A 26,597-nucleotide genomic window follows, 5' to 3' on the forward strand; every position below is an offset into this window, starting at 1 on the left:
TTATACTCCAATAAAGATCTATTAAAAATTATAACAGGGGGTTTCCCTGGTGGCACAGTGGTTGAGAGTCCGCCTGCCGATGCAGGGGACGTGGGTTCGTGCCCTGGTCTGGGAGGATCCCACGTGCCGCGGAGCGGCTGGGCCCGTGAGCCATGGCCGCTGGGCCTGCACTTCCGGAGCCTGTGCTCCGCAGTGGGAGAGGCCACAGCAGTGAGAGGCCCGCGTACCGAAAAAAAAAAAAAAAAAAAATCATAACAATACTTTTCTCACAGTTTTTTTTGTAGAGATTAAATGAGATAATGCATGTAAAGTCCTGTGATATAATATGAAATATATGTTTGGTCTTTGTCCCCGGTTCTGGCACAAAGCTTCTAAAACTCTTGTCATTTCCTGAGTGGTAGGGGAGAGAGGAGCTTCTTTTTTATTCATAAGAAGCCCCTTTCGGCTACACATGAATTTATGCTAATGAAGTGAGTCTTGGAGGATGGGAGCTGATTATTAGAGGAACCAACCAAGTGACTAGAGGGCTGGAACTTTCAGCCTCACCCCCCACCTTCTGGGGAGGGGAGATGATTTGATCAACCAGTGGTCAATGATCTGATCAACCGAAGCCAGCATAAAAGCCCTAACCAAAGAGGTTCAAGAGCTTCTGGCTTGGTGAGCAGATCTACATGCCGGGAGCATGGTACACCCCCAACTCCACAGAGACAGAAGCTTCTGTGCTCAGGATCCTCTGGATCTCACCTTATGTATTTCTTCCTCTGTCCATTTATTATTATACCCTTAAAATAAACTAATAAACATAAGTAAGCATTTCCCCGAGTTCTTTGGGCTGGACTAGCAAATTATAGAACCTGAGGAGGGGGTCATGGGAACCCCCAACTTACAGCCAGTTGGTCAGAAGTACAACCTAGGACTTGAGGCTGGCATCTGAAGTGGAGGCAGTTTTGTGGGACTGAGCCCTTAACCTGGGGGTCTGCTCTAGCTCCAAACAGTTGGTGTCAGGATTGCTTAATGCGCAGGAAAACTCCACATGTTTAGCGTCGGAAGTGTTGTGAGAGTAGAGAGAGTTTTCTTTTAAATACTTAGTACTCAATAAATATTTGTTTTTATCATTTATTGTTAAACAGTAAGGCAGGAAGGACAGGGATTTGATCATCATTTACTGATCTAAAATTCTGATTCCTAAGAATCAGATCACTGATTGAATATGAGAGAGGCAAAAAGAAAACTTCTCCAAGATTTTGAGTTTGGGTAACCTGGTTCATTCATTTAGTAAGTATTTATTAAGTCTTTTCTATGTGCCAAGCCCTGTGCTAAGAACTTTGCATTCATTTCTAAGAAGTCCTCACAACTAACTCTATGAGGTACTACAGGCACTATAAGATAGGTACTACTTCACCTTTACAGATAAGGAAATTAAGGTGCCGAGAAGTTAAAGGTGAATATAAGAATGATACAAGAGTGATACAAGAAAATTCAGAGAGAGACCTAGTTTGGGGAGTATAGATAGCTCTATAGGTAGGTCATTAGATGGAGAGATATAGAATCAATGTGTTCTCATGTATATGGAAAGAGATAACTACTGAGAAGGTGTTTGAATGGCCAGGGTTCTAGACTTGAGTCATCTCTAGAGAATGGAGGGTTAAAATGACAAGAAGTAAACAGCTATTTACTATATCATACTAAGGGGGACATGAAGAGAAATCAGTGAAGGAAATACAGTGGTATGATTAAAGTCAAGTAGTACATGTGAGCTATGTTCTTCAATATTACATATTCATATGAAAAGAAACATAAATTGCAGAGAATTTTAAAATATCCTCTTAGGGTCTTTCTTAGTATCGATATGAAAACTATTTCGGTACTTCAGGAGTTAGTGGCCTTGCCTGGGTGTGTTATTTGCTTACTTGCAGTTCCAGTGAGTTCTGGCATCTATCTCTGGAGTTACAGTTTCAATTGCTCTCTCAAACAAGTTAAAGCTTCCTCTTATGAATACCATCTGTGTTTCCTCCTAAGGCACTATGTGTGCCTTATTTTCTCCAGCCTTTCTTCTAGGATACATTAATTTTGTAAATATTTTTAAAGACCATGGGAAAGGCACTATACCAGGTGTAAAAAGGGATGAAAGACAAAAAAAGTTTTACATGGTTTCTGACCTCAAATAGCTCTTAGGCTAGATGACTACACAGCCATCATCCATGATACCAAGTGATGTGCCATACAGAAGACAGGGTACAATGGGATTCTGGACAACAAAGAGATGGGAGAAGGCTTCATAGAATTGGTGATACGTTAACTAGGTCTGTGTGTTACATCCACTTATTTAAAATATGTGAATATGTCTATACATATATATTCCTTTCAAAGTTTAAAAAAATCATTGATCTCAGGGCTGCAACAGACCTTGAGAGATTATCCGATTCAGAATATCACTCTACATGTTTGATACACAAGGCAAGTGAGACCCATAGAAAGACATGCTTGTTCATGTAGTACTTCCTTAGGTTTAAAAAATGGTCATGAAATTGCTAGAAGACCTTAGTGGTTTCATGTGCATTGCAATGTTTCATCAATTCATCTTTAATTACGCAGGGAAACCCTTTATGGAATTAGATTTGGTCCTACTGGTTTTTAATTACCCAAGTTAGTGTGCATTTTTATCTGGTCACATGGAGATCCCAGATTCATAGGACTTGGCAATTTCAAACCAGATTTCTTCTACAGCTTTCTGGCCCATGTCAAACATTTGCTGTAAGTGCTTCCACCCAGTTTTTGCAGTAATCATGAGATACTCTTTGTTCTCTGGGTATAGCTGGCAAGAGTATGCAGCTAAGACAAGTGACTGACAAAAACGACTGCAAACAAGTAGAAACAAAGCACCCCTCTCCACAGGTGTCAGTGGGACTACACTTTCAAACCCTGCAAGGACATGACCTCCTACTTGTATAGGAGTCTTGCTTTCAATCATCATGTACATGATGGTGATTGCCACTTCAAACACATAGTAGCCATAGCTCATGTCATCAAAATCTAAAATCCCAGACACTTGATATACAGCATCTCCAAAGGCTGACTTGCTGGACTCTATTAAAATGTTATGGTCGTTAAGATCTCCATGATTGATACCTGAAAGGAGAAAAATCAAGCCAAGTAAAAACAGTTGTTCAATACCCTAGTTCATTCTCTTTCCATTTCTCTTCCTCAGGTATGGACATTCAGATAATTTGATAAGCAGTCAGAGATAAAGAGCTAATCCCTCTTTTTCTTGAAATAAAATAATTTCCTCTGAAAAGGATAAAAGCAGTTAATTTTGGTGGTTGTTTTTGCTTTTGTTTCTCATCAATACAAGGCCAGAAGATGGAGACTGTAGTCATTGTGAACATCTGATTTTGGCTATGAGCCAAGTAAAGGGAAAGAACTGTACACACACACACACACACACACACACACACACACACACCTACGTGTGTGTATATTCATATTATTATAAGAAGCAAAGAGTCCTAGAATGAACCAGATGTGCCTTTATTTTAACCTAGGATTTCTAAAAGAAATTTCTGATGACAAGGTAATTCCGAATGTCCCCAGTCTTTTGATTACTGGAATAGGTGGTGTTATTTTAAGACAGTACCGCTCAAAGTGGGGGGCCTGTGGCTAGTGCTGGCCCACAAACTGTTATTAGTCTGCATCAAATAAAAACAGAAATTGAGACTGTTTAGATAATTTCATAGTGGTTTTTCATCAAAGAGTATGACAGGGGCCTTATCTCATTAACAGTATAGGCCAGTTTGGGTGTTGTCAAATGTGCATGGTAAGTCATATGTGGTGTGAGCCGTGAACTAATCTTGAATAGTAGGGCCATGTATCAGGCTGCAGTGGGTTGGGAGAAAACCCCAAACTTTTACCATGGATAGTTTGAGAAGCACTGATTTAAACCACTGAGTGAAGGGACTTCCCTGGTGGTGCAGTGGTTAAGAATCCGCCTGCCAATGCAGGGGACACAGGTTCAAGCCCTGGTCCAGGAAGATCCCACATGCCACGTAGCAACTAAGTCCGTGTGCCACAACTACTGAGCCTGTGCTCTAGAGCTCGCGAGCCACAACTACTGAAGACTGCATGCCTAGAGCTCGCGCTCCACAAAAAGAGAAGCCACCGCAATGAGAAGCCCACGCACTGCAACGATGAGTAGCCCCTGCTCGCTGCAACTAGAGAAAGCCCGTGTGCAGCAACGAATACCCAATGCAGCCAAAAATAAATAAATTTATTTAATAAATAAATAAATAAACCTCTGAGTGAGGATTAGGAGGAGATGGGGATGTCCACGCCTACTGAAGCAGTTAGTCATGTACTTATAAAGTCCACAATATTAGCTTCTAAATATAATGTTGATTTCTTCTATATGAGTTAGTATTGTGTAATTCATGTTAGGTGATATGGCACAGTTGGTGGCCTGTAAAAGCAATGAATATTACTGTAAACTACATGCTTCTGATTTTGGGGTTCATCATACAATTGATGCCATGTCATAGTTTTACTGGCAATATTTTTTCTTTCTAGAGGTTCATAAAGTAATTGGATATCTTGTACAGTCAAATGGCATTTTAGAATCAATGAAATGTTACTTCACTAATGCAATCTGTATATGCAAGAACCTCTCTCATTTTGTTGCTTCTCTTCACATGTCCAATGGCCTATTAAGAAATGATACAGCTACTCAATGCTTGGAATAAAATGACAAAAGTTGTTGAATTTGAGAATTAACGAAAGAAAAGAAAGAGTTCTGATCCAGATGGCAGAGTGAATTCATTCTTTGATAACCCCAATATACATAGCAATGATAAAAGTAAAAAGAGAAAACAATAAATATACAGCCAGCCTCAAAACCAAGATAGATTTATACACTAAAAACAGAATAGAAATGCCAAGCACAAGCAGAGCAGGAATAAAGCCACAGGCTTGTCTATTGTGTTCAGATCAGCAGTGTGCTTTCCCCCTTTGGGAGAAGGAACTTAAAATGCTACCTGCTGGTTGGGAAACAGACTCACCACATGAAGCTGGAGGCAGTGATGAGGGCTTCCCAACTCTTAAAAGGATGACAAAATCTGCTACAACCCACTGTTTAGACTACTGCAGGTCAAAGGAGGCAGAAGGACAAAAATATAGCCTTAAAACCAAATGCCAAACCAGGCTGCTGTGTGACTATATTCTATGCCTGATCATTCGAGTTACTGAAGTCTTTGGTTCAGTGTCTATAGTCAGTTTCTTGTTCTTGCTCATGATACCTTATTTCCCTGTGTGCTGATATAGAGTATGTCCTCTGGCCACAAGGCAGTTACTCTAGAAAAATAATCAAGAAGAACTTCTAAAACTGAAAAATACAATGAAAAAATTAAAAACACAATGGTTGGGTTTAAGAGGTTAGACATAGCTAAAGAGAGAATCGATAAACTAGAAAATTGTTGAAAATGCAGCACGGGCAGAGAAAAAGGTTAACACACACACACACACGTGTGCGCGAGAAGGTAATATACACAGAGGATTCAGTGAGAAGATCTAACATGAGCTTAATTGGAGTCTCAAAAGGAGAAAAAAGAGAGAAAGGTGCAGAGGCAAGAATTCTCCATAAATGGTGAAAGACCATGTACACACACAGATTTGAGAAACCTGAGTAGATCAAGAAAAAAAAATATTTTAAGAAAACATCTGAAAAGCATCCCAAAGGAGAAAAAGACAAAAGCAACAGACTGACAGCTGGCCTCTCAGCAGCAATGGAAGCTAGAAGACAGGGGAATTCTAAAATTCTAAACCCATGAAATCTAAAGTTCTATAGGCTGTGAAAATCTCCTCAGGGACGAAGACAAAATAAAAAACATTTTCAGACAAAATCAGAGAGAGTTCACCATTAGATAACTGCATTAAAGGAAATTCAGAAGGTTGTATTTCAGGCAGGAATAAAATAACTCCAGACAGAAGGTTTGGGGTGCTGGAAGATAAAAAGGGAATATATAAGTAAATCTAAATAAACTAGACTCTAAAACAAAAATAATAATGTCTTTTGTGGTGAAAATATAGAATTAAAGTTTACTAAAACAGCAGCATATGAGTCAGGAAAGAGATAAATGGAATGAAAGTATTTTAAGGTCCTTGTATTGTCTTGAATAATATCAGACTTTGATAAGTTAAAGTCACATGTTAGAATTCCTAAGGTAATCATTCAAAGAATAGAGAGTATATAATTTTCAAACTGCGGGAGAGAGAGAGAAAAAAAAGACAAAAATAATTAGCACAAAAACAATTCACTCAAAAGAAGGGCAAAAAGGAAAAGAAAAAATGGAAAAGAGAAAAAAATCAAGAGGACAAAAATATGATGGGATAGCTATATAATGTCAGATGGAGTAGACATTAAGGCAGAAAACAATGGCAGAGATGAAGAAGGATACTTTATATTGATAAAAGATACAATTTCCTAGTAAGACAACAATTCAAATTTTATATGCATGTTGCCTTGAAATATATAAAGCAAAATTTGACAGAAATACAAATAAAAATAGACAATCCACAATCAGACTGGGAGATTTTATATATACTTTTCTTAATAATTATTAGAACAAGCAGACAAAAAGATAACAGTATAGAAAACTTAAACAACATGATTAACAAATTTGACCTACTGGACATATGTATAACTCTGTACCCAGCACCTACTAAATACATTCTTTTTAGCACACAGGGACCATTTTTTAAAAATTACCAAATGCTTCATTATAAAGTAAATCTTAACAAATTTCAGAGTACTAAAATCATATAGAGCTGCTCTGTCCCACATAGTAGCCACTTGCCACAAGTTACCATTTAAATTCATTAAGATTAAATAAAATAAAAAATCCAATTCCTTAGTTGCACCAGTCATTCAAGTGCTCAGTAGCCACACAAAAGCTAGTGTGTTAGACATCACAAATACAGAACATTTCCATCATTGAAGAAAATTCTACTCGAAAGCACTGATACAAAATACGTTCGTTCTCTGACCATAATACAATTACAGTAGAAGTCAACAGTAAAAGGACAATCAAAAATTTCATCATATATATCTTTTATTGATCTATATCAATGGAGAGGTAGACCAATGTTCATGGATTATCTTACTCGATCTTATAATAGAAATATATATACCCATTTTCTCCAAATGTGTATATAGATTCAATTCTAGCCAAAATCTAGCCAAAATCTCAACAAAATTTGTCTTTAAACATGACACGCTGATTCCAAAACTGATATGGAAATGTAAAGGACCAAAAATACTCAAGACCCTCTTATAGAAGAACAAGAAGGTGGGAGGACATGTTCTACCAGATATGAAGACTTAAAAAGTTAAAGAAATTAAGATACTATGGTAATCTTTAGGTATGCTCAAAAATATTCCACTTATCTTCCTTCTAGGAACATGCTGGGTTGCAATTCCCTGCTTCTCCAAAAGTTGTATGCGGCCGTGCGGCTTTTTTTGGCCACTTACATACGAACAGAAATGACATCACTTCAGGGCAGAAGCTTTAAGATCCAGCGTACAATTTACTACATTTTCTTTCCCCATAGCAACATTCCAGTTGATGAAAGTTCCATCAGTCTAAATCCCAAAGTGAGAAAACACAGAGCCCTAGTGAATCCATGATAGACCTGCAGCTTGAGTTGGAACTAATAAACTTTGTTATTATAGTCCACAAGAATTTGGGGGTTATTTGTTACTGCAGCATGACCTAGCCTAGCTGATACACAGTGTGGTATGGGTGCAGAGACTGACAAATAGACCAATAGAGTAAAATAGAGTCCAAAGACATATTTGATTTACAACAGAGGTAGTACTGGAAAACAAAAGGAAAAACATGGTGTTTCAATAAATGTTGGTGAGAAAATTTATCAGCCATAAGAAAAATTCACACCATATATAAAAATAAATTCCAGATGGATTATAGGCCTATTATGAAAGGCAAAAAACTAAAACTTTAGGAAGATAATATAGGGTAATATCTCATGACCACAGGTAGGGAAAATTTTTTTCAGAAAACACTTACCATGAGGTAAAAGATTGATATATTTTAAACCAATAAATTAAGGATTATTCATCAAAACATATCATGAAGAGAGTGAAAAGACAAGCCACAGAATGGAACAAAATATTTGTAACACATATAACCAACCAGGGGCTTGTATCCAGAAAATATTTTGAACTTCTAAAATCAATGAGAAAAAAAATCCCAATAGAAAAACAGGCAAAAGACTTGAATAGGCACTTCACAAAAGAATATATCCAAATGGCCAATAATTGGGAAATGTATATTAAAACCACAATAAGCAACCATTACACACACATCAGATTTGCAAAAATTAAAGTCTGATAGTACCAAGGTTGTAGAGGAATATAAATTTTTTTCTCTGCTAGTAGTGGTACAAAGTCATACAACCACCTTGGCATTAATAATGCCACCTTGTTTGGCATTATCTCTGAAGTTGAAAATGGACATGAACTATGATTCAGCAATCCTACTCCTGAGCTCATGAAGTCATATACTCAAAGAACTCATGAACATGTATAGCAAGAGACACAAGAATATTCACAGAGCACTGTTCTTAACAGACCCAAACTGGAAAGGACTCAAATATCTTTGAAAAGTAGAATAGCTAACGTGTGGTATATTTATGAATCACATACTCTACAGTGATAAAAGTTAAAAATAAGCTATAGCCACATGCAACAACATGGATAATCTTACAGAAGTACTATTAAGAAAAAAAAAAAAAGGTTAAGACACAAGTGAATATATACTGCAGGGAGACGGGACAGGGAGACCAGTTAGGAGGCTACAGCAATAATCCATTTGAGAAATGATGGTATTTTGGACCAAGTGGTGGTAGTAAATGTGGGGAACAGGGTTAGAAGTAGGGTATTCTTTGAAGTTAGAACTGATAGAATTTGACTGGATGTGAAGTGTGGGAGAAAGAACAAAGTCAAGCTGATGACTTGTAGGTGTTTGGTCAGATTAACTAAGCGAATGGTGGATACTATTTTAACGGAATGAAGATGACTGGGAGGGGGAAACAGGTTTGAGGGGGAAAAAAATCAACTCTTTTTTTTTTTTTTTTTACCACATTGTGTTTACACAAAGTAAGTGCTATTGGACTGAACTGTGCCCGCTCACCCCCCCCACCCCGAGTTCCCTGCAAATCTATGTTGAAGCCCTAACCCTCAGTGCAATGGTATTTGGAGATGAGGCCTTTGGGAAATAATTAGGTTTAGGGGAGATCCTGAGTGTGGGGCCTTCATGATGGGATTAGTGTCTTCATGAGAAGAGATACTGGAGAGCTTGCTGGCTCTCTCTCCACCATGTGAGGAGGACACAGAGAGAAGAGAGTCCTTACTAGAACCTGACCATGCTGGCACCCTGATCTCAGACATCTAGTCTCCAGAGCTATGAGAAACACATTTCTGTTGTTTAAGCCACCCAGTCATTTGTGTTTTTTTAATGGCAGCCTGAGCTGACTATTACAGAAAGCAGAGGACAAAAAGGATGTTCAAAGCCTATCCTCGGCTTTATTAGAAATGCCCCCTCAGTTCCTTGCCCTTTGACCAGTACTTCATTCTGGGTCAGAAGGTTTGTTACACCCTAAAGAAATTGTCGTGCATGTGCATAAGGAGATATGCCCTAGATTGCTCATTGCAGCATCATTTATACAGAAAAAGAAAAAGGAACCAACTAAAATTCCATTACCAAGAGGATAGACCCAAAAAAATTACATTAAAATAAATTGTGGAACACACACACACACACACACACACACACACACACACACTATGGAATATTATTCAGCAGTTAAAGCTAACCAACTAAATGAACTAGAACTACACATATTAAATGGATCAATCTGAAAAACAATGTTGAATAAAAAAGCAGGTTGTAGAATGATAATATACAGCGTGATGCCATTTATCTAAAGTTTGAAAGCATGCAAAATACTACTGTAGGTAATTTCTGAATATATACATATGTAGTAATATTAAAACATATGCAAATTTAGTACGGAGGGGAGAGGTAGAATCATGTAAAGTTTAGAGGGGGCTTCAAATGTAGCAATTTTAAGGGAAGTGAAAGTATTATTCTTTAAAAGCAACAGGAGCAAATCTGACAAAGTTTTAAGATTTGATAAAGCTAAGTTGTACCTCCATACTTTGCTGATGGCTTGAAATTTGACAATTTAAAAATCAAGAAAAATACTGATTTGAATGCGGGGATACTCACATTCTCGAAAATGACTTAATTTGGTCATTACTTCATCCTTGAACAGCTGAACAACCTGTTCGACAATCTCTCGATTCCGATTCTGGCCCAAGGCATACAGGTATTTCTCCAAAAGAGGAACGTTTTTCAGATTCCAGATGAAGTTCTCCCGATGAAGACTACTTAACTTTGGGTGATGGAATTTCTAAATCAAAAGCAAAGAAACTCTTAGACTTTTAACAGCACAACCACTATGGAGAGGTCCGCACCCTCCAAAGGGTGGGCTGGGTGTGCCTTAGGGAAAGAGCTGGCATTCTCTCATGGTCACTGACTTGCTCCATTGACCTTCATCCACAAAGTGGTAATAACATCATATTTCTAGAGGATCTCATAGTTTTGAGAACACATTCCCATCTTCCCCAATCCTCACAACTGGGCAAAGATAGGTGCCACCATCTGCAGCCTACCAAAGGAATGGAGGCAGCTCTAAAGAACTCTGTGCTGGGCCCCCTGCTCTCTCTTCGACTTCGTCTTCAACAACTTTTTTTCACTCTCTTGTAACCACACTGACACTGGCCTCCCTGCTGTTCAAGGAACATGCCAGGCACGTTCCCACCCTTTTATGTTTGCCGTTTCTTCCTCCTGGGGACCCCAGGAATCTGTATGGCTAATGCCCTCGTTTCCACCAGGTCTTTACTCAGAAATCACCTTCTGGGGGAGGGTTCCCTGACCACTCCATCTAAAATTTCAACCCTTTCTCCAATATTTCATATCCCTCCTCTCTGCTTATTTTTTCTTTGTAAGCACTTGATACAAAATGCTGTCTAACAGTCACCATGATTCCCTTATTTACCTTGTTATCCTTGCTAGAACGTAAGCTCCATGAGGGTCAGGAGCTTGTTTTGGGCCTGTTCTGTTCACTTCTGTATCCCCACATCTAGAACAGTGCCTGGCACATAGAAGGCACTGCTCAAGCAATATCTATTGAATAAATGAATGTTCTTAGCATAGACAATTCTAGAATTGGAAAGGCCTTTAGATGTTGACCACTCTATCTAAAGTTCTAAATGGCTTTGACCATCATTGCACAAATGAAGAAAAGTTCAGAGAAGGATGATGAGTTGCCACTATGGGGCTGAGGGAGGACCCGGGTCTGCAGACTCCAGTCCAGATCCCTTTCACACAGTGAGTGCCTGAAGGGGTCTTGGTGTCCACCCAGTGGAGTAGCTTTCAAATTTTTTTGACCATGACTTGCAGTAAGAAATACGTTTTACATTGCAACCTGGTATACAGGTAACACACACCTAGGGGAAAAAAGTTTCTGTAACAATACTTACAACCTTACATGTGCTGTATTCTGAGATTTTTCACTTTATTCTATTTCTTTAAAAATGTTCCTCAAAAAAAAAAAAAAATGTTCCTCTAAATTGATTTTAACACCCACTCTCATGACCTGGAGTTTGAAAACCTCCCCCTGATGCTCCTGTTACTATTATCATGTCCTTGCTAAGTGGTCATGTAACCTCTGTTTGAATACTTCCTGCAGGAGGTACTTTTTACCCTCATTGAGATGGCTCTGTGTTCTCTCTTTTGCAGAGCTAAAAGCTGCCTCTCCCATAGTGTCTATGCAATGGGTTCCAACTGTGACCTCTGGGGCCACGGGAACAGGATTAGTTCTCCCCCACATGACTGTCCTCTTGAAGACAGCACTTCTGCCCCACAGTCTCTTCTGTAGAGTAAACCTTTCTAGTTCCTTCAGTTGTTCCTCACATGACATGGTTTTGAATCTCCTGACCATCTGCTGTGTTAAATGTCACTGTGGATCACAAAAATACTCTACACAGTAAGCCCTGAAAAACACTGTTAGGAGTTGTGACTTCTGGGGAGTAGGACTGGAAAGGAACTAATAATGAAAATGATGGTAGAGAGAAAAAAGGTTCATTTTACACCTTTCAGTACTGCTTCAGTACTGATACTTTTACCATGTGCATATATTACTTTTATCTTTAAAGAAGGCAAAATATAACACTCTTGTTGGGTTTGCAATAGAGCAACCATCTGTTCAGGGAAGGCTCCGAGTCAGTTTCTAAAATGGTAGCACTGTTACCCCGTGCATCCCACTCTGGTATGGAGTAGTGGGAAGAATACTTGGGATCTGGACTTGGAATCAGACAGATCTGGGTTTCAACTGGTTTTATCACTTAATATCTCAGATCTTAGTTTCCTTAACAGTAAGATCAGGTATCAATACCAACCTCACAGGGAATGTAAATTGGTGTAGCCACTATGGAAAACAGCATGGAGGTTCCTCAAAAAACTAAAGAGTTGCCATATGATCCAGCAATCCCACTCCGGGTCATATACCCAGACAAAACTATAATTTGAAAAGATACATGCATCCCTGTGTTCATAGCAGCACTATTTACAATAGCCAACCTAAATGCAACCTAAAGCCAACCTAGGAAGCAACCTAAATGTCCATCAACAGATGAATGGATAAAGAAGATGTGATACATGTATACAATGGAATATTCCTCAGCCATAAAAAGAATGAAATAATGCCATTTGCAGCAACATGAATGGACCTAGATATTATCATACTAAGTGAAGTAAGTCAGAAAGAGAAAGACAAATAGCATACGATATTACTTACATGTGGAATCTAAAATATGACAAAAGTGAACTTATCTACAAAACATTAACAGACTCACAGATAGAGAGGGAAGACTTGTGGTTGCCAAGGTGAAGAGGAGGTGGGGGAGGGAAGGACTGAGAGTTTGGGATTAGCAGTTGCAAACTATTATATATAGGATGGATAAACAGCAAGTTCCCACTGTATAGCACAGGGAACTATATTCAATATCCTGTAATAAACCGTAATGGAAAAGAATATGAAAAAGAATATATATACACAAGTATAACTGAATCACTTTGTTATACAGCAGAAATTAACACATTGTAAATCAACTATACTTCAATAAAATAAAATTTAAAAAATACCAACCTCATGGTCATCTGTTGATAAGCTAAGACATGAAATAAAGATTTCATACATAATAGGTTCTCAATAAATGTTTGTTGAATGTGAACCTTGCAGCTTATGTGCCTGACTTCTCCGGCCTTTCCATCCTTTGGCTCCTTAGCACACCAACCTGAGTTTCTGATAGTTTAATCACTACCCTTTATTAGCCTGTCTAAACCTACCCCTTTTCAGCTTCCTCACTCTATCTCTCACACCAATTCCCATTTCTCAAGCACCTTGTTTCCTCTGCTACAAAGCTCTGACCACACTTATACTCATAAGCCCACCCTGTATTTTCTCCTTTCTTATACTTAAATGAATCTCCTAAGATTGACCTCCAGCCCATTTGTGAACCAAGCAGCAACCAAATTCCAGTACAGATCAGTTGGTCCCTTCACTTGTGAACGCTCAGTTATGGCAACAACCAGAACTGCGTTGTACTCTGGGCTCCTTGTACTCTGGGCCCCCCAGGCCTGCCCAGCCACTGGAAGCTTCAATGGCCCAGCCACATCCCCAGCAGAGCAGTCACAGCCTCTGCCACACCCCTGGGATTAAAATTCTGCACCTGTGTGGTATCTTGTGCAGACTCCGTGGTTCCTAGTGCTTATACAGAAATTAAAAACTTACCACCTGCAAAGCCATGGGGGGAGGTTAGGTGAGGGGATGAACAATGGGAATAAAGCATGATAAAATGCATTATAATACCTAGTGGGAAATGCTTCTCTTGGTTTCCTCTAGGACTCTCCTGTCCCCTGCGAGACAACTTAAGTTGCACAGCAGAGTGGCAGGTGGTTAACTACACAGCAGAACTCACTGTCGGCAATAATGTGGTGCTATCTCCCCCTGAGAACTGTATTTTCCATTTCAGAATTTAGCAGCAAAAGTTGAAACCTCAATGGCAACGGGCATATTAATAAAGGCCACAGGTAGTGTAGAAGGAAAGATCAGTAATAAAGAAGTCCTCTGTAACAGACACTCATCTCAACAGCTCATTTTGTAGATTTGATTCTGAGGATGGTAGAGAGACTTTCCTGAGCCTTCCAATCCATTCAAAGGTCTTTCTAAATAAAAGTAATATATGAAGAAAATTTCCTAACTGTACACTTAATTAGGAGAGCCTACTTCAATCCAAATTATATTAATGTTCAGAAATTGATGTTTTTAATGGATGTCCACAAATGGATTTACCCCAAATTAATTGAAAACTATTATGACAGAAATGCTTAAACATTTACTAACCAAACCCTCAGTAAATATCTATTGAATAAACAAATAGAGTGCAAGGTGAAATGGTAATTATTGTCAACATAGAGAAAAGTCTTTCAATTGGCAAACATTTACTGAGCACTAACTATGGGATAGTGTGGTCTCGGACTCACAGAATGTATAGTTTAGTGACTCATTTTGGGGTGATGGGATTACTATTAACTTAAAATTTTTTTGTATGTTAATCTGACTTTCTTTAATGAGTCACTGAAAGGGCTTTTAATCAAAAAAGAGTTATTTCTATTTGGGGATAAAAAGGTAAATAAATACTAAATATTTCGAGTGTAATATATATTTCAGTTTCTGGCCAAGAGGGAGTAACAGGGTTTACCCTCCTGGTTGAAATAGTTACAACACTGGACAAAATATATAAAACAATAGTTTTAAAGTTACTAGACATCAGGCAATGAGGGACAGGGATCCCTGAGAGATGGAGACCAAATGAGGTGAGTTTGTTTCGGATTTTGGCCTTGATAGAGGTGGAAGCGCAGGGAGGGGAGACCCAGGCAGAGCCCAGGGAACTCTCTGAGTTGAGGAAGCAGAGCATCTAGGAAGACCAAAGCTGCTAGAGTTTTCAGGATAGATGACCAGAAAACAGGTTGCTACAGAGAGAGAAAGCACTCTAGAGATCTGGAGAATCTGGCAGATCAGTGTATGAGTATGAGGAAGCTACTCAATGTTGGGGAAAGAACCACCTGAAAGGATTAGAGGGAATAGTACTTGGATACACAGGGTCAGGAATAGCACCTGTTCCCACCAATCATACTCATAGTTCATGGGACATTGGGTAGAGAACTCAGAAGGGTCTTGCATTAATAGCGGGAAATAATTGTCCCTAGACTAAACCCAGCCCTGGTCCCAGCAAGTATTGAAAGCAAGACACAAAAGCACCAAACTGCTTCAACTGCATCCACTCAAGGAAGCTCAATGAACACAAAGCACAAGAAACATGACCAAAACTATACCAAGACACATCATGATCAAAGTGCTCAAAAGTAGAGATAGAGAAAATCTTAAGGACACACACACACACACACACACAGAGGACATATTACGTTTAGAGGAACCATCTGACAGCAGATTTCTTGTCAGAAACAGTGCAAGAGAAGAAAGTAGTGCAATGTGTTTAAAGCATGTTGGAAAAGACAGTCAACCTAGATGTTTATGTCCAATGAAAGTATCTTTCAAAAACGAAGGTGAGGGCTTCCCTGGTGGTGCAGTGGTTGAGTCTGCCTGCCGATGCAGGGGACACGGGTTCGTGCCCCGGTCCGGGAAGATCCCACATGCCGCAGAGCGGCTGGGCCCCGTGAGCCATGGCCGCTGAGCCTGCGTGTCTGGAGCCTTTGCTCAGCAACTGGAGAGGCCACAACAGTGAGAGGCCAAAGTACCGCCAAAAAAAAAAAAAAAGGAAGGGGAAACAAAGACATAAGAAAGCTGAAAAAAATTCATTACCAGCAGCCTGACACTGCAAGAAATATTAAGGAAGTCCTTTAGGTAGAAGGAAATAATATGGATCTACAAAAAGTATGAAGAGCACTGGAAAAGGTAACCATATAGTCAAATATATCATTTTTCCCTAATTAAATCTCTTTAGAAGATAATTGAAAGTTTAAACAAAAATAATAACAATGTATAAGTAAAAGGTATGACAACAATAGAATAAGGACAGGAAGGAAGAAACAGAAGTATACTATGTCAGGTGCATATACCATACATGAAATGATATAACTTGAAGATAGACTGTGATGTTAAAGATGTATTCTATAAACCCTAAAGTAATGACTAAAATAAACAGAGTTATAGCTATAAGCCAACAAAGGAGATTAAATGAAATAAAAAAATACACAAACCAAAAGAAGGCAGAAAAAAAAGCAAATTCGAGAATAAAGAATAGATGTGACAAACAGAAAACAAATATCAAGATGATAGGCTTAAACCTAACCATATAAAAAATCATATTAAATGTAACTGGTCTAAACATCCCAACTGGAGGTCACAGATTATCATATTGGATAAAAAAGCAGGACTCATGTATATGCTGCCTACAAGAAATACACTTCTACTATAAAGTACCAAAGAATTTTTCCCTTGTTCCCAGAAGACTATAAATATCAAGTCTCTGAAGGTAGAGAGAATTAAAAAAATCTCCTAAAGCTTATTGTTAAAGTGTTCTCAGCCCTGTCTCATCTCTCACTTAACTCTCCTTAAGGTTCTACCTTACTCTTTTCTCTAAAGCACCAACCAGATAGAAAAAAAAACTGTGGACAGAATCAGGGAGTGGGAGCAGGCAGGCTGATCCCACCAGGTACTAATGGAGCACATGTGAAATGCATAGAGGCTGATCTGCTTTCCTGTACGGCAGGAAACCTTAGCTTCCACAGATCTCAACACTTTCTAGACCCCATCTCTGACATTTTCCCCTCCCTCTGGTCCTTTGTTCTAGGCTGTGGAGGCAACCACTTGATTGCTACCAGAGAACCCTGCCTACTTTAGAATGGAGCTGTGTCCCAGCAGACCCAGGTTACAGTCCATGTCCTGCTCAGTCCTTTCCTCTCTCACACCCTTAACATTAAATCAGTCACCAAATTTGGTTGGCTCTTTCTCTCTCTTTTTTTTTTTTTTTTTTGTGGTACGCGGGCCTCTCTCACTGTTGTGGCCTCTTCCGTTGAGGAGCACAGGCTCAGCGGCCATGGCTCACAGGCCCAGCCACTCCGAGGCATGTGGGATCCTCCCGGACCAGGGCACGAACCCGTGTCCCCTGCATCGGCAGGTGGACTCTCAAACACTGCGCCACCAGGGAAGCCCTGGTTGGCTCTGTCTCTTAAATATATCTTGAACCTTTTCTTGGTTCAAGCCCTCAATCAGCTTTTTCCTGATTACTGTATTAGCTTCCTAGATGCATTCCCTGCCTGCATTCTGGCTTTCTGCCAATCTACCTATCATATTGGCCCTCAGAGGGCTATAAATTAGAATTTTTTTTTCCTGTTTAAAAACCCTCCAAGTCTCCCTGCTGAGCAAGCAAATAAGACAAAGTCCAAACTCCTTAGTGTCATATATGATAATATATTTTATAATCTGACTCCACCCTATGTTTCCAACTTTATCCCCTGTCTCTCTCAGGTTTAACCCCTATACTCCAGCCACAGTGAATTATTCAGAGGTTCTAGAACATAGTCATTGTACTGCCATGATTTTTTTCATGCTCTTTCCTTTCACTGAGCAAGCACCCTTCCTCCTTTTCTCTGACTGACTGATGGATTTGAAACTTTTAAGAACTAGCTCAAAAGTTTTTTTTTTAGTTAAAATTTTTTTTTTATGAAGCCCTCCTTGAATACGTACTATGTGTTTGACACTGCTAGACATGAAGGATAAAAGACGAGTAATTAAGATGTAGACCAATTTCTTAAGAGGGTCATTTCTTCTTATGTAGCATATGTAACAGGAAGCACAAGCAACAAAATTACAATACCATACATGATAGACTGTTACCCTGATAGCTCCCTATGAACCATGCCTCCTGGTGTGCATGCCCTTGTGCAGCTTCTCCCGGTTGACTTTGGGATTAGACACGTCACATGCTTTGGCCAATGGAATATGAGCTAGCATGATTCAAGCAGAGGCTTGATAAGCATTTGTACACTGGGGCTTGTCCTCTTGGCACTCTCTCTTGGAAGACAGCAGCTGTGTTGTGAGGATGCTCAAGGCCATCCTGGAGGATGAGACACCAGGTGAAGAGAAGAGGACACATGGAGAGGATCTGAAGCACCGCAGCTGAACTCCCAGCTGAATATAGCTGCATGAGTGACCCCAATTAACACCAAGAAGAGCAGAGAGGCCAGTCAACCCACAGAATCATATGGGTTGACAAGATGTACAAGTTCCGATGAAGCAAAGAGAAGGAAGTGATCCTCTTCGTACAGCCTGGGAAGAGAAAGAAGGGTCCAGGGAAGATTTCACAGAGGAGGTGGTGCCTGAGCTGTGTGTTGAAGGATAAGTAGGAATTTTTCAGAGCAGGGGAAAATGTATTACTGGTTGAGAAGATGGCATATGCAAAGGCGCAGATGCATGAAACAGAAAGGCACATTCAGGGAATGACGGGAAGTTCTATTCTGGTGGTAAGAGAAACATGAAAGGGGAGACATGGACAATGAGACTGAGCAGGGGAGAGGCAGGGATGAGGCCACACAGTGCCTCGTCTGAAAGAAACGCTGAGGACCTCGGCCTTTACTTTGAAGTCAGTGAGAGGCCACCGAAAGGTTTTAACTATAGAACTGACATAGTCAGATCTGTAATTTTAAAAAGTAACTCTGAACTGGTATAAAGAATACATTGAAGGAGAAAAACACCTGAATGCAGGGCGGGATAGTCGAGGCAGGAATGGAAAGAAGAAGATGGATTGTAGAGACATTTGAGAGGTAGACTGGCTAGGATTTAGTGAGTAATTGGAAATGTTTTACTCATACAAACTGTTGTTTACTTTTTCAAGAAAGTGTCTATCTGTCCCCCTGGAACACACTCATCTAGGACAGGGGAATCTTTACCTTTCCCACAGTGCCTGCCATAGAAGAGGTACTTAGTGAACATTTGTTGATTAAATGAAGATGTTTCGGTAGGTCTGGAAAAATATTTGTCAAACAAGGTACTATTTCTATAGGACCACAGCATCCTTAACACAAGTCATTTCAATCCATTTGTAACACAGCTATTGCTTCATATAGAGGTCTGGCTATGTCTTATCTGGATGAAAACTTCAGGTTTTAATTTGTGAATGCAGACTGTTTTCAGTGAGCAGCATAAAGAATACCATGGATTTCTAAAGATGTAGGTAATCTTGCTAGTAGACTAGTAAAGTACAGACCTGGGCAGAAAGAAATCTTTTACTGTCATAAAATGTATGCATCTACTACCCTATTTCCTTCATAACACATGTTAAGAGGCGCCATATAAAAAGAGAGTCTGGCCCTAGGTGTATTTAAAGTAAAATAAATCAAAACCAACAAATAAAAAATTCTTATAAGCAAAATAAAACTCCAGATCTTACCTCCAGTGTTTTATCCAATTTGGCAGCTACTCTTCCAATTTCATATAATAGCTGGGGGCTGATGGGAATCTCAGCTATAGGCCTTCCTGGTAGATAAGTCAGCAGCCTCACCAAGTAGCTTTTGATTTCAGAGTCGCTATCTAGATGGATGGAAGTATATATCCTGTCAATTATTCTTGAAAAAAAAAAAAAAGAGTAGAAGCTATTCTGCCTTTCCAATTACTATTGCAAAGAATAATACAGAACAAGAGAAAAAACATGCTAACCTAGGACAAGTCAGCAGGATTCTGTGAAGTAGGGCCAAATGGATCAAGCAAGCAGGTACAACAGACAGACATTAGGACATTGGAACCAGCCATTTACATACTAACATAACTGTGGCCCCAAGTCTGCTCGCCTTAGCTCTAAACATAAATCACCTTCTCTGGTAAGTGAAGGCCTAAAAAACATTTTTTATAAATTTAAAATCGAGGAAGGTATGATAAAGAAATGAGTGTTTCAGAATCACAGGCTTCTTTAGGGACAAACTGCTGCTTGGAGAACTCTATTAGATACATCTTAAGAAAAAAAGAAAGATACATCTTAGAATTGAGAGGAACCAAGTTTCACAGATGAGGTTTCCTTAAGAATTTAAGTTGTGTACCCAAGGTCACATGTACAGTAATTACAGAGCTGGGATCTAAAATTGCTGATTCTGTGTTCTTTCTACAAGATCACAGCACTGAAATATACAGCTGATCTAATGAATAAAAATATTTAATTATTTTCCTAATTAAAAATAAAAGTTCCCTTAGTTTCCACATGACCCTTTAGGTGTTCATCCATCAGATCCTTCCCAGGCAGAAGAGTTACACCAGACCCAGGCTCTAACCACTTCTGGATCACAGCCCCAGTCTCTACTTGGGTGATGCTGTGTCTTCTCCCAACTGCTGAAAAAGTAACCCTGTCTACACTTGGAATGACATACCTGTTCTTGATATTTCTACTTGTAGCCAAAATGCAGTAATGCACATGGACAGGTGACGACCAGTGGTAGTCTCGTACCTACTGATATGAGAGAGGTTAAGTTGTCTCCTTTAGTACGACACATGGAGGCCGTTGGAAATCCAGCTGCTCTCAGAAATATGATGATGTGACTCTGCACTTCAATCAGGTCTGGAGTTTTGCTTGACTCGCTGTTGCTTATTTTGAGGACATACTCATTTGGGCCATCTGTAGTGTCTTTGGTTCTTAAAATGCATACATGAAAGTTTTGGTCATCATAGCTAGGAAGTGGCTGGATCTTGGAAACTTTTAATCCAAATACCGATTCCACTAATGCAGAGGCTTGTACCTCACTGAAAGTGGGTTTGGTAAGAGCCTGTGATTGCTGACCACCTCCACTTGACATTATTTCTAAGGAAAAAAAAAAAAGCCCCAAACAAATAAACTAGAAAGGGGACATATAATGAATATACTTATTTAAAATATTTTTCTTAAGACAGACCAATAATGTTTCCCAGTACTGATTCTGTATTTCTCTTGATTATGAATTTTCACTCATAAAGTTAAAAAAATCAAATGAGTGTATGAGATAAAAAAGCAGTGAATAAAAATCCTTGTACCATAAATGATTTCTAAACTCACCTCTCAAGCAAAAGGTATGTTTCCAGGGACAGAATGAAGACCAGGAAAGCACCTTGGTATCAGCAATTCCTCCACCCCTCCCAGCACCATGAACTTTATTTAAAGGGGGAAGTTAGGTCCTGAGAGGTTAGTGTCTTGCCCAAAGTTATATATAAAGTTACAGTGAGAACTCAGCTCTCTAGACTCCTAATCCATAATTATGTACTTTGGACTATATTACCATAAGTTTTGGTTTAAAATATAAATTCAAATACAGTGATCTTACTTTTCTGTGTTAAATTACAAAGGTCATCATCTAGCTTATTGCACATACTTTGAAGGGTGGGCTGATGTGCAAAGCATCACGTGAAGCACTGTGGGAGACAGGAAATGCACTTAGAGGGCTCTGAAAAGTTAACTCATGGTCACAGATATCCCAAATAATAAAAAACATAAAAGCTGTTCAAAACAAGTTATAAGGCAGTAAGTGATAAACTGATAGAATGCCAAAGAAAACACTGAATTGAGTATAAACCTGAAATGACTGAATTATCACTGAAGTGACTAAGTTTACCTTAAATTGTAAAGAATAAAATTTCTACTGTTAAGCAGAATAGGGGCTTAAAATAAAAATTAAGGAGGCTTCCCCGGTGGTGCAGTGGTTGAGAGTCTGCCTGCCAATGCGGGGGGACACGGGTTCGAGCCCTGGTCTGGGACAATCCCACATGCCGCGGAGCAACTAGGCCCGTGAGCCACAACTACTGAGCCTGCGCGTCTGGAGCCTGGGCTCTGCAACAAGAGAGGCCGCGATAGTGAGAGGCCCGTGCACCGCGATGAAGAGTGGCCCCTGCTTGCCATAACTAGAGAAAGCCCTCGCACAGAAACGAAGACCCAACACAGCCATAAATAAATAAATTAATTAATTAATTAAAAAAAATTAAGGTCACTTACAAAAAGTAAAGGTGCTTCTGAGTTTATGCCCTATGAAATTAATATCTACAAAAACTGTGGTAGAAATTCAGGGGAGACAGAAATTACTACAGCCTAAGGATATTCTTGAGAAGATGGATTTGAATTGAGTTAGTAAATATGAGTTGGATATATAGGATGGGGGAGACTGTTTTCTTCCCCTTGATAATGCCACCCTCTGCTGCACATACTTGGCATATTTCCTGAGTATATATATCTAGAGAGAGAGAGAGAGAGAGAGACAGGAGGCAATGTAAGGCTTCTGAATATCCTTTAGGACCCAAATATTTAAGATCTTTGCAATCTCCCCCTTTTCCCAAAATAGTTTTATTCCAACCCTTCCTTCATAGTAAATTGTAAATAATTAATAACATCTTGGGGATGGGTTGCATTTTAGGGTGCAAGTTAGATTGCTGTTCAAGGGATGTAATGTTATATAAAAAGAATCTCATAAACAGCTAGTTCTTGTTGTTTAGAAATCAGAACAGCTGTTGCTTCTGGCAAGAAGGTGGCATGAGGGAACAACTTTCTGGGGGGAAAATGTTCTGTATCTTGACTAGGCTTTGGTTACATGGGTGTAAACATTTGTCAAAATTTAGCTTAAAACTTAGGTCAGAGTAAGATCTGTGAATTTCACTGAATATAAATTTTACCTTAAAAAAAAGGCTTTGTGAGAGACTGGCTAGGACAGATGGTGGGGTGGGATCTTAGGACTTTCTCAGAGCTCCCCAAATCAGAGCATATGCCTGTTAATGTCTAATCACTTCAGATCTATGACAAAGTCCAACTTATTGCAGTGAAGGGAAAGGGATAAAATTCAGGGAGGTACACTAGGGCTCTCCTATATGACCCCCTCCCTGACTCAGCCCCAAGACTATAGCCTGATGACTCAAGTGATAAGAGTATAAACCCCAAATGCCAGTCCCCTCCCCATCCCTCCTTGCCTGATCCTCCTAAGTGATTCCTCCTGCCTCTAAACTTGCATAGCCTCTGGTGCCGCTGTAGGTTTCCACCACCTGTTATAGTTATTGCATTCTTGCTAATTGCTTCTCATGTCTGCTTTCTGACCAGTGCATTTGCTTTCACAAGCAAATTAAGTCGTTCAGATTTTGTTTACTAAAGACATGTGACAAAGCCTACATGGGGTTTGAAACCATCTTTGCACCTGAAACTTCTGGGAACCAATATATCCCGTCACATTGTATATGGGCTTAAGACTTCACATGGGATTTTAACATTCCTTCTGGAGATTTATAAACAGGTGTAAGGCCCATATTCAGAATGTAATATGAACTAAAGCTTTAAATTCAGGACAAAATCCTGGAGTAATTTTTCAAATCCTAAAGCATTAAAGATGTCAGGATAACTCTGAATTTGATATGAATTATAAATACTTAAAGTTGGAAGGACGCTTAGAGGCAGTTAGTGAAGGCCAATCTGCCTTCCAGTCTAGAAAATGTTTCTGTAACATTCTTGAATGGGGTTTGTTAAGCCTCAACATGAAGCGCCCTTGTTTTCTAAAGCAATGTAAAGCAATGTTGGCAGCTCTAGCCATCAAAAGACAGCCTGGTGTTAACAAAAAGTTGTGCTGGTTAAGTGTATTTTACCACAATTTTTTTTTTTTAATGAAGAAAAGAGGTGCTCTGCTGGGAGAAATAAAACATATTTTATACCTACCGTCTGAAATTTTGGACTATTCACATCTCCTCTAAAAGGGAGTTGGACTAGATCATCCCTAAAAATCCCTTCTAGTGCTAACGTTCTCTTTCTAAAGTTCTTTCTTTTTGAGCTTAAATTTGCCTTTTTTTCTTTGTCTACAAAGACTCCAAATTATGGAACTAATGACACAGATCAAGTCAGCTGCTGTAAGTAAGTAAATACAGAGAAATATACGTTAAGAAATGTCTGTCTTAACCAAATGTCTTTTGCATGGGTGGAGGGGGCAAAGAAGGGAACTCAAATCCTGTAGGTAGTTGATCTATATTTCCTGCCAACAGTGTTTCACTTGGCTTCTGAGAAATCACTCAGGAAGCAAATGCTTTCCAACTCCAGGGCTTATGCCAGAATCTCAAAACCTTTGTCCTACAACCAGGGGAGCTGGACCTTAAACTCTGCACTTTGTGTAAAGTATACCAGAAAATAAACAGGAGTCATTCTTGATTCCCCTCCCTCACAAAGTGTTACCAAGTCTAGTAAATTCTACCTTCGCATGTCTTCCAAATTGCCCTTCTTGACCTGCAATTCTTTCTGCTATGCCCTTCCAAGGTTGGAGAGCAAGGATTATACCCAGTAAACCTCTGTACCCCCAGCCTAGACTCTTATTAAATATCAGAGGAACTAATGAAAGGAGGGTTGCCTTTACTCAATAGGTTCAATGGGGCCGTTTACCCTCGAAGGGAATCAGGAAACAGAAAGGCAGGGAAATTAGAATCTGTAGTTTTTCGTTGCGGAGCACAGGCTCCGGACGCGCAGGCTCAGCGGCCATGGCTCACGAGCCCAGCCGCTCCGCGGCATGCGGGATCTTCCCGGACCGAGGGACGAACCCGTGTTCCCTGTATCGACAGGCGGACTCTCAACCACTGCGCCACCAGGGAAGCCCTGTAGAGAACCTGTAGTTTTTCAGAAGACAACAACAGGTGCTGTGAGTGTCTTCCTTCTGGGTGAGAGGGAAAGAGTGGTGGGCGAGCGGGCTGCAGAAGAGTCAGGAAAATAAGGGAGAAGGAGGACACACAAGTTCAGAGCGTTATTACTTTAGTGAGGTCCAGTTGAGCCCTAGAAATTGTTCCCACCAGACACCTGGCCGTGAGTGCCAGGCGCCGTACCTCCCCTCTGTCAGGGTCTCCGCACAGGTCTGGCAGAGTTGGACCAGATGGCTTCTCGGGTCCTTCGCCCCAATTCTGGGATCTCAACCCAGCCCTTCTGGGTTACAGGTGCGATCCAGGGAGGAAGGTGACTTGTGCATCACCTACGCAGCGAGTCTGACGTGGATCAAGGATGGGAGAAGCCCGAGGCTCATGACTCCTGGCCCGACTTGCAGCAAGCCTCCCTGCTCTCTGGGCCAGCCTCCCAGCGGGTTCTGGGGTTCATCTCTGCTTTCCCCACCCAGCTCACCCGCAACGACCCGAGGTCCTGAGGTGACTCCCGCTCTCCAGCAGCCCGGGACTGTAGCCGCAGTCCTCCGCTCTAGCTCGGAGGTCTCGCCTGACTCGCAGCTCCTGGGTCCGCCCCTCGTCCGGGACCGAGAGTCCTGACTTTTGATTGGCTCCTCGAGATCCCACCGCCGCCAATCAGCGCAGACGCTTGGAAGGCGAGGCCCGTCCAGGCCGACCGGGGCTATTCCAGCCCTGTCCCCGGCCTAAGAGGCTGCGAACAAAAATTTCGAGATCGGGCTTCGGATGGTCTTTCTGCAATCCCACCCCGCCTTCTCTCGGTGGTCACCCCAGTCAGAACTCGGCCACCTCACTACAAAACTGGATTTCTTGTTTATGATTGGCTCTTCCAGATTCCGCCCCGCCCCGCCCCTCCCTTTGGTGAGTAGCCATTTAGCAGGCTTTCAGCTCTTGAGTGGCACCCTGCAGTTCCTCCCAGTCCACGTAGCTGTGGAGGCTTCTTGGCCTTATCCCAGGATTCTAGTTGTCTGGGTAGAATTCGCGTCCTCGTTTTTCTTTCCTCGCCCTCCCTTCTCTCCTGCTGGAAACACGTATCCCAGAGGCTTCGCAAGCGTGGCCGAGGTGGCCTCAAACCCATCCTGTCGCCCAAAACATCAAGAGCTCGGAGGACCTGGGAGTTTGACCTGGCAGTGTTCCGCACAGGACCTGGTTCTCCCGGGATACTGGAATGTTAGAATGTGAAATTGTCTAATTTATCAGTTATGTCCACACGTTCCTTGTATTGATGGGGAAACTTAAGTCTAGAGGGCACAGAGCCTCAACCAGACCTGGTTACCCAACTTCTAGTTCAAGCTCTTGCACAGTGCCGAGTTTTCTATTCTCAAGATGTAAAGGAAGCGTGAAGGCCGCCCTAACAGGTCATCCCGGGGTCTGAGGTGACCACAGTTCAGGTCTGCTGTGATAAGTGTGATTCATGTACACTGAGAACTGGTAATTGGATCAGAATCCTTATTTAGGTAGTTCAATCAGTGTATCCTCCCTCTGCAGGGAAGTGTAGAACATGATCATCAGGAGGCTGCCTTGGGAATCCTAACAGCCAGGCTGGTTGGGTGACCTTAATTGTCAAGGTCACCTGGCTGATAGCCAGTTTGATATACGTCTGCAACCAAGCAGAACCTGATAGTACAGAGCACTCTCTCTACTGGAGGAGAGTTCTAGACATCACTCATGTCTGCAACTTGGTCTGTTTTTGTCCATGCACATCTCCCTCTCCCCCTGTGCCCCCGCCCACCCCCCCCAGCCAGCACACT

The 26,597-nt window shown here is 40.6% G+C and overlaps 1 protein-coding gene across 1 annotated transcript; it reads right to left on the minus strand.

Moving 5' to 3' along the window:
* Positions 1-1,089: 1,089 nt before the first annotated feature.
* Positions 1,090-25,521, minus strand: HYKK (hydroxylysine kinase). The gene is made up of 5 exons (XM_024754287.1): positions 25,289-25,521; positions 20,648-20,998; positions 19,604-19,743; positions 10,296-10,479; positions 1,090-3,129 (listed from the first exon to the last, which is right to left on the minus strand). The coding sequence occupies exons 2-5, from the start codon at positions 20,991-20,993 to the stop codon at positions 2,669-2,671; spliced, it is 1,131 nt and encodes a 376-aa protein (XP_024610055.1). The 5' UTR covers positions 20,994-20,998; positions 25,289-25,521; the 3' UTR covers positions 1,090-2,668.
* Positions 25,522-26,597: the final 1,076 nt, after the last annotated feature.

The sequence above is a fragment of the Neophocaena asiaeorientalis genome, unplaced genomic scaffold (genome assembly GCF_003031525.2).
Source record: "Neophocaena asiaeorientalis asiaeorientalis breed wild unplaced genomic scaffold, Neophocaena_asiaeorientalis_V1.1 scaffold743, whole genome shotgun sequence".
NCBI lineage: Eukaryota > Metazoa > Chordata > Mammalia > Artiodactyla > Phocoenidae > Neophocaena > Neophocaena asiaeorientalis.